At 35.7% G+C, this 12,487-nt stretch overlaps 1 protein-coding gene across 5 annotated transcripts in view; it reads right to left on the bottom strand.

The window, feature by feature from the left end:
* Positions 1 to 140: 140 nt before the first annotated feature.
* SKIL (SKI like proto-oncogene) overlaps positions 141 to 12,487 on the bottom strand; it is a 35,053-nt gene continuing 22,706 nt past the window's right edge. For 4 of the 5 annotated variants that reach the window (XM_067738013.1, XM_067738012.1, XM_067738011.1 and 1 more), the window contains exons 4-7: positions 9,028 to 9,260; positions 5,737 to 5,978; positions 5,218 to 5,442; positions 141 to 4,555 (exon numbers count right to left, since the gene is read on the bottom strand). In XM_067738013.1, the coding sequence (XP_067594114.1) occupies positions 4,397 to 4,555; positions 5,218 to 5,442; positions 5,737 to 5,978; positions 9,028 to 9,260 (859 nt within the window). In that variant the 3' untranslated portion in view covers positions 141 to 4,396. The remainder of the gene's footprint in view (positions 4,556 to 5,217; positions 5,443 to 5,736; positions 5,979 to 9,027; positions 9,261 to 12,487) is intronic. The other variant, XM_067738016.1, reaches the window with a different exon arrangement.

The following is a 12,487-nucleotide window of genomic DNA, read 5'->3' as shown; positions in this document are numbered from 1 at the left end:
CATTTTACAATTAAAAAAAAAAGTTTCTCAAGTTAGTTATTTGCTATGTAATGAATAGACTTTAAAGAAACAAAAGGAGAAAATGTCAATTTTAAGAAACAAGAACATTGAACTCACACAGGATACCAAGAAAGCTTGAATCAATTTCATTGGCATTAAAAGTTTTTATTTGGAATTTAATCCACAATCTATACAAGTTATTTACAAGGCATGAAAATGGAGAACAGCACAAAATACAGTTGAGGTATAAGCTAAGAGCACAGTATGTCATGTTTCAATAAATATAATTCAAAATTTGTAAACTAAGTGACCAGATAGATGAGTCTTGTTTTATAGTAAAACCATATAAAATATTTATTTCACGTGAGGTAGAGGACAGTTTTGTGTGTCATGTAATACAACCAACCACAGCAATTTTAACCATAAAACTGTACATCATTGGCAAGATTTTAAATTGAATTATGGTCAATGTAGTCAACAATTTGTTTCAACAGTTGCACAACAGATCTTTCATTTACTGCCTTCACAGATTAGAACTTCAGAAATACTTTAAGACTACTGTGTTGGCTTAAAATTATCAGGACAAATAAATACTTCTAACAGGGTGGTTAAAAGCAAGTATATTTTATTTCTCCCAAACTATAATTCCCCAAGAGTTGTTCAAGATTTAGCAATTCTTTTAGTAGGATTTTTTTTTTTTTTTTTTACTAGAACTACTTTAAGTATGCTGTGCTTTATTTTCAAGTGAGGTATTTACATTGAAGAAAAAAAAATCTTACGAATTTCTCTTACATTCAACTAACTTAATACACTATTTTGTTTTCTGGGCTTAATTTTTAAAATTTCGGTTTTTACATTTGTTCACTTTAATTCAAACACAGTAGCACTATATAAGACATTTAATTCTATCACTAAAAAACAGGCTCAAAATTGCATTATGTATTATAGTTTAGAAGCCAATTAAAATGGAAAGATTTTACAAAATAAAAAAAAAAAGACTGTCCTTTTAAACAAGACGCAATATTGAATACCCATACAAATTTCTTCCAATAATGGAAATTCTTAAGTGTCTTACGCTAGAAAAAAATTTTAAGCTGTTTAAGTTATTCAACCCCACAATGTATAATACAGCAGTAATGTGTCCCTTATTGCTGGCAGCTCAATAAAAACTAACAAGTAGTTTCAAGCACAGAAACAGATGTACAGTGTGAGCACAACTTTTCATTCCATTAATTTTTAATATCCTGTCGTGCAGATTAAATGTGTAAGAGCAAATAAAAATGAGGATTCTTCCCTAAGCAATCAAAAGTAAGTCATTGAGAAGAAAATTTTAGAAACTGATCAAAAACCTTCAGCACCAGCTTTCCTATTACATTTAGGGAAATAACCTTGAGCATGTTTCATATTACTCAAGTTTCTTTATCATTTTACTTTCCTTCAAACAGAAGCCATAGATGTGCAAATAAAATGGTTGTTCTGTCATGTCTTCTAAAATATATGGATAACCTGCAAGTATCATTGTACTCAGTCTATTACACCTACTTTAGTAACTGGTTTTCAATTCAATATGTACAAATGATTTTATAGCTCAACTGGTAATATATTAAATATGTTATAAAATTAGTTCAAGAACCATAAAACGTCCTGACTCCTGGACACAGAAATTCAAGCAAAAGAATATGCTTTACAAAACTAAAGCACAAGCCAAACTTACATTGTTGGTCAAAGCCTTTCCTAGTGTTAAAAGTTGCATTTGTGAAATAAGGGTTGTTTAGAGCTTCCTCAATGACAGCAGGTTTTACATTTACTATAGATTTGGTACCTTTTTCTCATAAAGTTTAGAGTATAGAAACCATCATCACCCAAATTAAACATTACTCATCACCCAGTAAACTAACATTCTATCTTTTCTTCCTTTTAAAGATGCTCTAGCACTTTTGATAGGCTGTTCCTTTAATGCAGCTTTTTAAAGTAAATATTTTTATATTTTTCCTAAAAAGAAAAATATTATGACGTCTGAGGGAAAATCCGCTTGCCTGATGAATTGGCACACAAAAACTAACACTGAAACAAACTTTAAGCTAGCAACCAACACACAAAATGAGCATGCAAAAATACAATAATTATATGGATATTTTAGCAGAGGCCACTTGTAGAGTATTACAAAGTCTCTATATTTTCAAGCTACGTTGTACAGTTTAACTTGAAATTACTTTTAACTATAATAGGCATACTATTTACAATTGACTAAAAAAACATTTTCAAAGAAGTTAGACAGAAACTGATGGCACATCAGTGTATCTTCTGGAAAATGAAGACTACAATTTCATGTGGCAAGTTTCCCTTATGTGAAGAACTAGAAAAAATAGTTCTTTACTCAACTCTACATTAAGAGTTTATGATAATTTAAAGGTGATGAAGCATTGCTTAGAATTTTTAAATAACATATTTCAAAGATTAAGCAATTTGTTTTAGAAGTTTTGAGTTGAAACTTAAGTAAGCTTACCATTTAACTAAGTAACATAAGTAGATTTTGAGTGAATTAGAAAAATAAATGAAATTATAGGGGCCTGAATTATATGTCCCAAAAAGCTTAGCTGTGACACAACTAACACACAACTAAAATGAAACGGTATCATAAAATGTATTTGTGATTTTTCTTTCTCCAGATAAAGAAACGGTATTAGGAGGATATGTCACTTTTAATATTTGTTCCTATATGTCATTTTAACATGTGTTCCTCCTTAAGGAGGAACAAGAATCAACAAATTAATTGCAGGTTTAATATAGTCGAAGTTAAATGGAAAATAGAAAATACACATTTAGACCATACTCTAGTATTGGGAAGTACAAAAATTCTTTTAGGATATATAAGTACCATTAAACAAAATATGAAAATAACTGGTTAAATGATAACCTACTTATTTTTGAAGTTCTATACCAAGTATCTATCAACTAAGATGGGAATAGTAAATAATCTTAACCTTAGCTGATATATTTAAAAAATAAACTTAGCTCTCAAGTTAATTTCATACAGTACCTTACACGAGAACATAAACATAAAATTCATGGGATAATAATGTCAATTAATGGTAGCTTCAGGAAACTTTCTTTAAAAAATGCATACTAAGAATTTTACCTAGTATCTTTTAAGCCAAGAATTAACTAATATGAAATTTGCCATTAAAGAATGACAGGATTTTCTGTGCAAAAAAAAAAAAGAAAAGTGCAGAAGAAGTTGCCCCTCCCCCAAACTATGGAATTCCTGTCTTCTAAAAATTATCTAAAAACCTTTTAGTAGCAGATAACTAAACTTCCCTATATTAATCTATCATACACTACCAGTTGACTGTAAATTCCTGATTTTGATATTAAATAGTAACTGAAAATGGTCCATTCGTGCACATTTTGGTAAGACTTAACATTTAAACATACAAAAGTCCAAAATAACCTTCAAAGTGTTTAATATTTTACAATTTAAAGGAAGACAAATCCATTATATAAGTTTCAGGAAGACCCACAACTACATATAAAAACTGTACAGGAGGATTATGGATTGTATGGGAACTGATGTACATCAATTTTTCTCAAGTACATTAATATTTTCACACCACTATTAACAACATAAACAAAAGTTCAAAAATTATTACATTTTATTCCCTCTTCTAAAGTTGCTGCATAAAATTTTTTTTCTAAATATAACCACATTTAAACAGAAAATCTAATTATAACCGCTTCTTGTGTTTAGCAGCAGTGTATAAGAAAGCATGTTATCCTTCCCCACGGGGTGTGCTATAACCTCAACAATGAAATTCCTCTATTGACAAAATGTCTTAGGAGATATTAAATAGAGGAGAACTGGTGGAAATTCAACAATATGAACAAAATAAAAGCAGATTTTGATTATAATAATGAGTATGCTATATTAACTTAGAAAGGAGATTGTGTTCATGAAAAAAAATGGAGATCCAACCCCTTGAGTAGCTCTATATATGAAATATGAAGCCACCATTGTATCTAAAATTGAATCTAAAATATGGATAACAAAATTGATCAAAACTATTTTCCATCACACAATGCAGCTTTTAAAAAGTATGCAACTGCTAAATTGCATTAGAAATATAGGCAGATTATGTAATAGTTGAAACCGTAAAGTATTGTTACTAAGCTGGTTGAAAAAAAAGTACAAAGAAACATACATTTTCATTCATTTGGAAAATGTAAAAATTTATATAGTAATATATAATCTCTTCCCTTTCTCTGATCTACAAATGGATACAATGCCTAGTTATTTTCATGCAGATAAATTGTTCAGAATTCAATTACCAAAGCAAATAAACAAACAAACAAAAATAAACCCTGTTGGGAACACACAGATGAATCTATTTAAAGGTTTCTATTCTTTAGCAGTCTTCGATGATTTCAAAATTTGCAGCTTTAGCTCTTTTATCATCATCTCTAACTTCTGTCTTGCCTCTCGTTCCTGTCTGAGTTCATCCTGGAGTTCTTGCCTATCAGCCTCGGCATGGTCCAATCTCTGTCTCAGTTCTGCCAGCTGTGTGATTTAGAAGACTGTGTCAGTTTTCATTCAGTGTTGTTTTTCCACTTACTCCTCACATCATGGCAAAGACCTACTTTCAAATTACTTATTACAAAAATGAACTATTTCATGCATGCATCTCTTGAATACCTAATACTATTAATCAGACTTTGACATGACCTTAAAATGAGGGTGAAACAAAAGGTCAAGAGAACTGAACACCTAGAACACTTTCATTATGCCCTACACTTCAGTATACCTCTCATCACAGCTGGCTCAGGTTAAGAGTTATTTGTTCATCTTCCCCAAGTTGTGAGCTACTATTCATTTTTGCCCAAGTGCTGTGAACACAGTGGGCAACAGTTCATGTTTGTTAATTCGTTGATTTGAAAGCCCATATACTACATTAAAATAACATAACCTCTGATATTCAGATAGCTAGAGATTAGCAATTTGGACAACTAAACTACAGAAACCTGATAAGTTTAAAGTAATAAAGTAATCAAGGTCAAAAAATCATCTTGGATGATATAAAGTTGTGTTTAACAGAACTGTCTATTTTGAAATCTAGTCCAAATGAAATGAGCTTAACATAAAGTAATTTCTTTAATGAAATTAAAATAACGGCTTCAATTTCCACATTGAAAGGGCAACACTATACAAACTGTAATTCTTACCTGTGCTGCATATTCAGCCTCTTTATCTTTCTCTAAATTTGAGTCACAGGTACATTTTTGCTTCATTACCTGCTCTAATTTTTTCTCTAAGTCTTTCTGTTCAACATAAAATTCTTCCATTCTTTGAGCATGTTCATTCTGCAAAGATTCAAGCTCTTTCTGTAAATTCTGCTGTTCTTCAGTGAGTTCCTTCATAGCTTTTGAACTACTCAACATTTCAACTTCCTGTAATTTAAAGAATCACAATATAATTTTTACTTTATTTCCATCACATTAGAATTTTCAATTCAGGAAAAAACAGGACAGAAAATATCTAAAATTCAGCTGTCATATCAATTCTATACATAAGTAATTTTCTTGAAAACTATCTTCTCTAAGAATTTTAAAGTATATTAATCTTTCTTATAAATGTAAAACTGAATAATCTTAAATACATTTATAGCATCTCATCTTGACTTTCCTTAAGAATATGCAAAAGTATCTTTTCACAATGGACTATCATTTAGATAACAATTTTACCATCTGAAGTTGTTGCTTCTTCTGCAAAATTGAGTTCAGTTTTTCCTGTTGTTTTACATAAGTTCTCATTACTTCTTCCATGATTTTTCCCTTATCATCCTCACATATAACATCTTTGACAAGAAGTGGCGATGAAGCTGCAGCATCACGGTCAGTTCCTGCCTTGCCTGTGTCTCTGGCTAAGTTGCAAGTGGTAGGCTCAGGTTTCTTTTTGCTTGTAGAATTATTCGAGACTGATGGATCTTTGAAAGGCAAAAATGAAGTAACAGAGTATGAATATCACTCTGTTAAAATGTCACTAGAACAATCCATAAATGAAATTAAGAAAACAATTTCATTTACAAATGAAATAAAAAATAATAAGATACTTAGGGATAAACTTAACAAAATAGTATAAAACTTGTAAAATGAAAACTACAAAACATTATTGAAAGAAATAAAAGACCCAAATAAATGGAAAGCCATCCCATGTTTATGGATTGGAAGACTTAATATTGTTAAGATGATATCATGATCTGAATGTCAGTGACCTCCAAAATTCATATGTTGAAATCCTAGCCCCCCAATGCAATGGTATTGGGAAATGGGGCTTTCAGGAGGTAATTAGGTCATAACGGTAGAGCCCCCATTGATGGGATTTATGCCCCTATAAAAGAGACTCCGGAGAGCTCTCCCACCATTTGAGTACACAGTGAGAAGATGGCCATCTATGAACCAGGAAGGAAGCAAGCCCTTGCCAGACCAAATCTGCTAGTGCCTTGATCTTGGATTTCCCAGCCTCTAGAACGTTGAAAAGTAAATGTTTGTGGTATAAGCCACACAGTCTATGTTATTTTTGTTACAGCAGCCCAAATGGACTACAATAAATGATAATACTTCCCCAAATGATCTATTTTTTCAATGCAACCCCTATCAAAACTTCAACTGGCTTTGTGGCAGAAACTGACAAGCTGATTCTAAAATTCACGTGGAAATAAAAGGAAACCAAAATAGCCAAAACAATCTTGAAAAAGAATAACAAAGTTGGAGGACTCACAATCCCCAACTTCAAAGCTTATTACAAAGCTACAGAAATCAAAATTGTGTGTAGTACTGGCATAAAGACTGAGCCCAGAAACAAACCCGTACTTTTACGGGCAACTGGTTTTCAACAAGGGTGCCAAAACAATTCAATCAGGAAAGAGTATTCTTTTCAACAGTGTTGGGACAACTGTATCCATATACAAAGAATGAGGTTGAACTTCACACCTTATATAAAAATTAACTCAAAATGGATCATGGACTTAAATGTAAGAGCTAAAACTCTTAACTGGATTAGGCAATGGTTTCTTAGACATGACACCTAAAGTAAGCAACGAAAGAAACAATAAATTGGACTTCATCAGAATTTAAAACTTGTGTTTCAAAGGACACTACCAAGAAAGTAAAAAGACAACTGACAGAATGGCAAATTCTAGTACCATAATGTACAAAGAACTCTTACAATTCAGTTGTAAAGAGACAACCCAATTTAAAAATAGGCAAAGGATCTCAACAGGCACTTCTCCAAAGATTTGCAATGTCCAATAAAAACATGAAAAGATACTCAGTATCATTAGTCATTGGAGAATTACAAATCAAAACTATGAGATATCATTTCACAACCACTAGGATGGCTATAATCAAAAGACAAACACAAACAATAACAAGTGTTGGCAAAGATGTGCAGAAATCGGAGTCCTCAGAAGCCGCTGCAGGAAATGAAAATGGTGCAGCTGCTTTGAAAAGTTCGGCAGTCCCTCAAGATATTAAACATAGAGTTACCATTTGACCCAGCAATTCCACTCCAAAATATATAGCCAAGAGAAATGAAAACGTACGTTCACATTAAAACTTGTGCATAAGCGTTCATAACAGCGTTAGTCATAATAGCCAAAAAGTGGACACATCCAAATGTCCATCAACAGATGAATGAATAAAATGGGGTATTATTCATCCATATGATAGAATGTTATTAAGCCATAAAAAAGGAAGAAGTCCTAATACATGCTATAATATGGACTGAGAAAATATCCTTGGTGGAAGAAGCTAGACAACAAAAGGCCATATGCTGTAGGATCCCTTTTATATGAAATGTCCAGAATAGGCAAATCCATAAAAACAGAAAACAGATTTATGGCTGACAGAGCCTGGTGAAAGGGAAGAAGGAAGAGTAACTTCTACTGGATGACAGGGTTCCTTTTTAGGGTGATGAAATGTTCTGAAATTGAATAGTTGTAATCATTGCACAACTTTGTGAATTTACTAAAAGCCACTGAATCGTATACTCTAAAAGGGTAAATTTTAAGCAATGTGAATTACATCTCAACAATTTTTTTAAAGTCTCTAGAATTAAATAATTTAGGAAATATAATGCAAACATGGTATAATGGTATTAATACATTACTAATTATTGTTTGCCATCTTTAAATCCAAGGAAAACTGAGTTTTAAAAATCTCAAAATTAAAGTACAAAAACTCCTGAAGAATCTCAATTATCTATGAAAACAGGTAACTAGAGGACTCTTAGACTGCTCTGAGAAAGCTGAAAAGAACTGTTGCACTTGCCTAAGCTGTTAGCAAAGCTCTGCATCTATGAAGAGGGTAACACAGGAAGCATGTGAGCAGACATGTCTTGTCTGGTCCACAGTATTTTGAAAGGCACCGTAACTATGCAGTATTTTTTTAATGTCCAGCCGGCATTCTGCATTTATGCCATCTGCCTGGCGCCCACAGCTATGACTTTTCAAACCTTGCTTATTTCCATGACTAAGTGTCTCTGAGTCCTATACCTAACTACTCTTACATACACTTTTTTAAAAAATTATAGTTGATTTACCATATTATATTAGTTTCAGGTGTATAACAAAGTTGATTCAATATTTTTATAGATTATCATATACTTTTCACATTATTAGTTAAAAGGTTTCTCAGTTCACAGCAAATTAGAAAGAAAAATAAGGACCTTTTAAGAAATCTGACAGTAAAGAAAAGGCAGGAAGAAGGAAAAATAATTAGACAAAAGTCACTTGCAATATGCAGCCATATAGTCTATTTTCTAGCTCATTAGCCTCTCTCTATATATCACCATTCTAGATAAGCAGAACAACTGAGGGTCTATGTAGTCACTCAAGAGTTTTGAAAGGTGGTATTTTTTTTTAAGATAAAAGCTTCCATTATCTGGAAAATTCTCTTAAATAGAAGTCCTCTTTGAAAATGCTGAATATGTTTATTAGATATTTGATTTTAAAAAGATAATTTCTGAATACTTACCTAAGCGGCTATATAATTCTCGACTTGTTTTTAGATCCATTTTCTCCTGTTCCTCCAGTGAAACATCTGGATAAGACACTATTTTTTGAAGTTTCCCACTACTGTGAGGCTTCTCTGAGTGCCTTGGTATAGATCTACTTGCCTCTGTCTTTGTGACCTCTTTAGGCTGGGATACAGCCGAAGTAAGCGACACATTTGGGGCAACCACTTTATCACACATGTATAAGTAGTAGCTGAAAACAAAGAATGGCCAAAGAAGATACATATTACATTTAGGTAAAAAGCAAAATATATTACATCAATTTCTATGGTTAAACAATTTTCTTTAAATCAAAACAGATAACAGAACAACTCAGAAAATAAGGGTCATAGAAAGGAATTCTTGAAAAATAAGTAGTTGAGGCAGAAAGAGTAAAATTATCAGGTTATTTTTGTTATTTTACAAAAAGTAGTTTCTAAGCACTTAAAAAGATAATGGAAAATCAGTCTCTTCTCCTTCCCTCAAAACCACGAGAACTAAAACCATGAAGTACTTTACAGAGCAGTTCAACAGCCCTGAGTAGGTAAGGTTTATGCCGAAAGAAAACAGACTATACACTACTCTGGAGGACTATTTCCGTGCCTGCCACCCCTCCAAAGCAAGGAATCCTTGCCCTTTATTGTGGTGAGACTGATTCAGTCCCACACTGCAAGGCTATGGCCTGACTCATCACAGCCCCAACAAAGAGCTCCCAGGGCCCTTCTCCCTTCTCAGGGAGAGAACCAGCATTCTGAATGCTGCCCAGCTACTGGGCAGTCCTCCTTGGATCAAACCCCCCAGAGCAATCTTCTGAAAATACTTTAGCATTTCTTACTTATTTGATAAAACAGCAATAATAAATTGTGCAAAACTAAGATCAAAGGGATAACTACCAATTTTACTCAAAGCTCATATAAAATTGTTCAGGAGATTATCTGAGAGACTCATGGAACAAAATTTGAGCTACATATTTAAGTGCCACATGATTAACTATAATCTGCTTAACCTCTAGCCAAAAGATGCAACCATTTAACTGACCAAACACTTCATCTTCTGAACTCTAAATAATCTCGTCTCATATCATTTTCCTTGTACAGGACATCTATATAGTCCCTCTTTACCAATCACATGAATTCTGAGAATGAAAACTCAGTATTCTGCTAAGAAAACTGACAGGTTTATTACTGCCCAAAAACTTACTTCAAATGTAATAGGAATAGAAGGAACTATATAAATGTAAGTAAGATTGAGATTCTTTATCACTGTGCTTGGGGAGATAAATATGTACAGTAGCAGATAAAAATCTAGGTTTTATAAATATAAACTGTAATCTAAGGTGCATTTTTATTGAAAATATGAAAATTGATTTTGAGGGTGTGGCTACTATGAAATCCTCTAACTTTCAAAAAAGTTTCGTTTTAAAATATCAAAGTTGACAGAGAGGGGAAGATGGAGGAAGAGTAAGACGCAGCGATCACCTTCCTCCCCACAGATACGTCAGAAATACATCTACACGTGGAACAACTCCTACAGAACACCCACTGAACGCTGGCAGAAGACCTCAGACCTCCCAAAAGACAAGAAACTCCCCATGTACCTGGGTAGGGCAAAAGAAAAAAGAAGAAACAGAGACAGAAGAATAGGGACGGGACCTGCACCAGTGGGAGGGAGCCGTGTTGAGGAAAGGTTTCTACACACTAGAAGCCCCTTCCTTCGCGGGCAGAGACCGCGGGTGGCGAGGCGGGGAGCTTCGGAGACACGGAGGAGAGCACAGCAAACAGGGGTGAGGAGGGCAAAGTGGAGAGGTTCCCCCACAGAGGATTGGTGCCGACCGGCACTCACCAGCCCGAGAGGCTTGTCTGCTCACCCGCCGGGGCGGGCAGGGGCTGGGAGCGGAGGCTCGGGCTTCTGTGGGATCGCAGGGAGAGGACTGGCGGTGTGAACACAGCCTAAAGGGGGCTAGTGCGCCACGGGTAGCCGGGAGGGAGTCCGGGGAAAAGTCTGCACCTGCCGAAGAGGCAAGAGACTTTTTCTTCCCTCTTTGTTTCCTGATGCGCTAGGAGAGGGGATTAAGAGCGCTGCTTAAAGGAGCTCCAGAGACGGGCGCGAGCCGTGGCTAAAAGCATGGACCACAGAGATGGGCATGAGACACTAAGGCTGCTGCTGCCGCCACCAAGAAGCCTGTGTGTGAACACAGGTCACTATCCACACCTCCCTTCCGGGGAGCCTGTGCAGCCCGCCACTGCCAGGGTCCCAGGATCCAGGGACAACTTCCCCGGGAGAACGCATGGCGCGCCTCAGGCTGGTGCAACGTCACGCTGGCCTCTGCCGCCGCAGGCCCGCCCCGCACACAGTGCCCCTCCCTCCCCCCGGCCTGAGGGAGCCAGTGCCCCCGAATCAGCGGCTCCTTTAACCCCGTCCTGTCTGAGCGAAGAACAGACGCCCTCCGGTGACCTACACGCAGAGGCGGGGCCAAATCCAAAGCTGAACCCCTGGGAGGGATGAGAGCAAAGAAGAGAAAGGGAAATCTCTCCTAGCAGCCTCAGAAGCAGCGGATTAAAGCTCCACAATCAACTTGATGTACCCTGCGTCTGTGGAATACCTGAATAGACAGAGAATGATCCTAAATTGAGGAGGTGGACTTTGCGAGCAAGATTTATGATTTTTTCCGCTTTTCCTTTTTGTGAGTGTGTATGTTTCTGTGTGAATTCTGTCTGTATAGCTTTGCTTTCACCATCTGCCCTAGGGTTCTATCCGTCCGTTTTTTTTGTTGTTGCTTTTGCTTTTTACTTTAAAATCTTTTTCTTTTCTTAATAATTATTTTTTTATTTTAATATTTTTATTTTATTTTACCTTACTTTATTTTATTTTCTCTTATCCTCTTTCTTTTTACTTTTTCTCCTTTTTATTCTGAGCCGTGTGGATGAAAGGCTCTTGGTGCTGCGGCCAGCAGTCATTGCTGTGCCTCTGAGGTGGGAGAGCCAACTTCAGGACACTGGTCCACAAGAGGCCTCCCAGCTCCACATAATATCAAACGGAGAAAATCTCCCAGAGATCTCCATCTCAACACCAACACCCAGCTTCACTCAACGACCAGCAAGCTACAGTGCTGGACACCCTATGCCAAACAACTAGCAAGACAGGAACACAACCCCACCCATTAGCAGAGAGGCTGCCTAAAATCATAACAAGTCCACAGACACCCCAAAACACACCACCAGACGGACCTGCCCACCAGAAAGACAAGATCCAGCCTCATCCACCAGAACACAGGCATTAGTCCCCTCCACCAGGAAGCCTACACAACCCACTAAACCAACCTTAGTCACTGGGGACAGACACCAAAAACAACAGGAACTACAAACTTGCAGCGTGCAAAAAGGAGACCCCAAACACAGTTAGATAAGCAAAATGAGAAGACAGAAAAACACACAGCAGATG

The sequence above is a fragment of the Pseudorca crassidens genome, chromosome 5 (genome assembly GCF_039906515.1).
Source record: "Pseudorca crassidens isolate mPseCra1 chromosome 5, mPseCra1.hap1, whole genome shotgun sequence".
Lineage (NCBI taxonomy): Eukaryota > Metazoa > Chordata > Mammalia > Artiodactyla > Delphinidae > Pseudorca > Pseudorca crassidens.
Note: the sequence above shows the minus strand (reverse complement) of the source record. Positions and strands in the feature narration are given on the sequence as shown.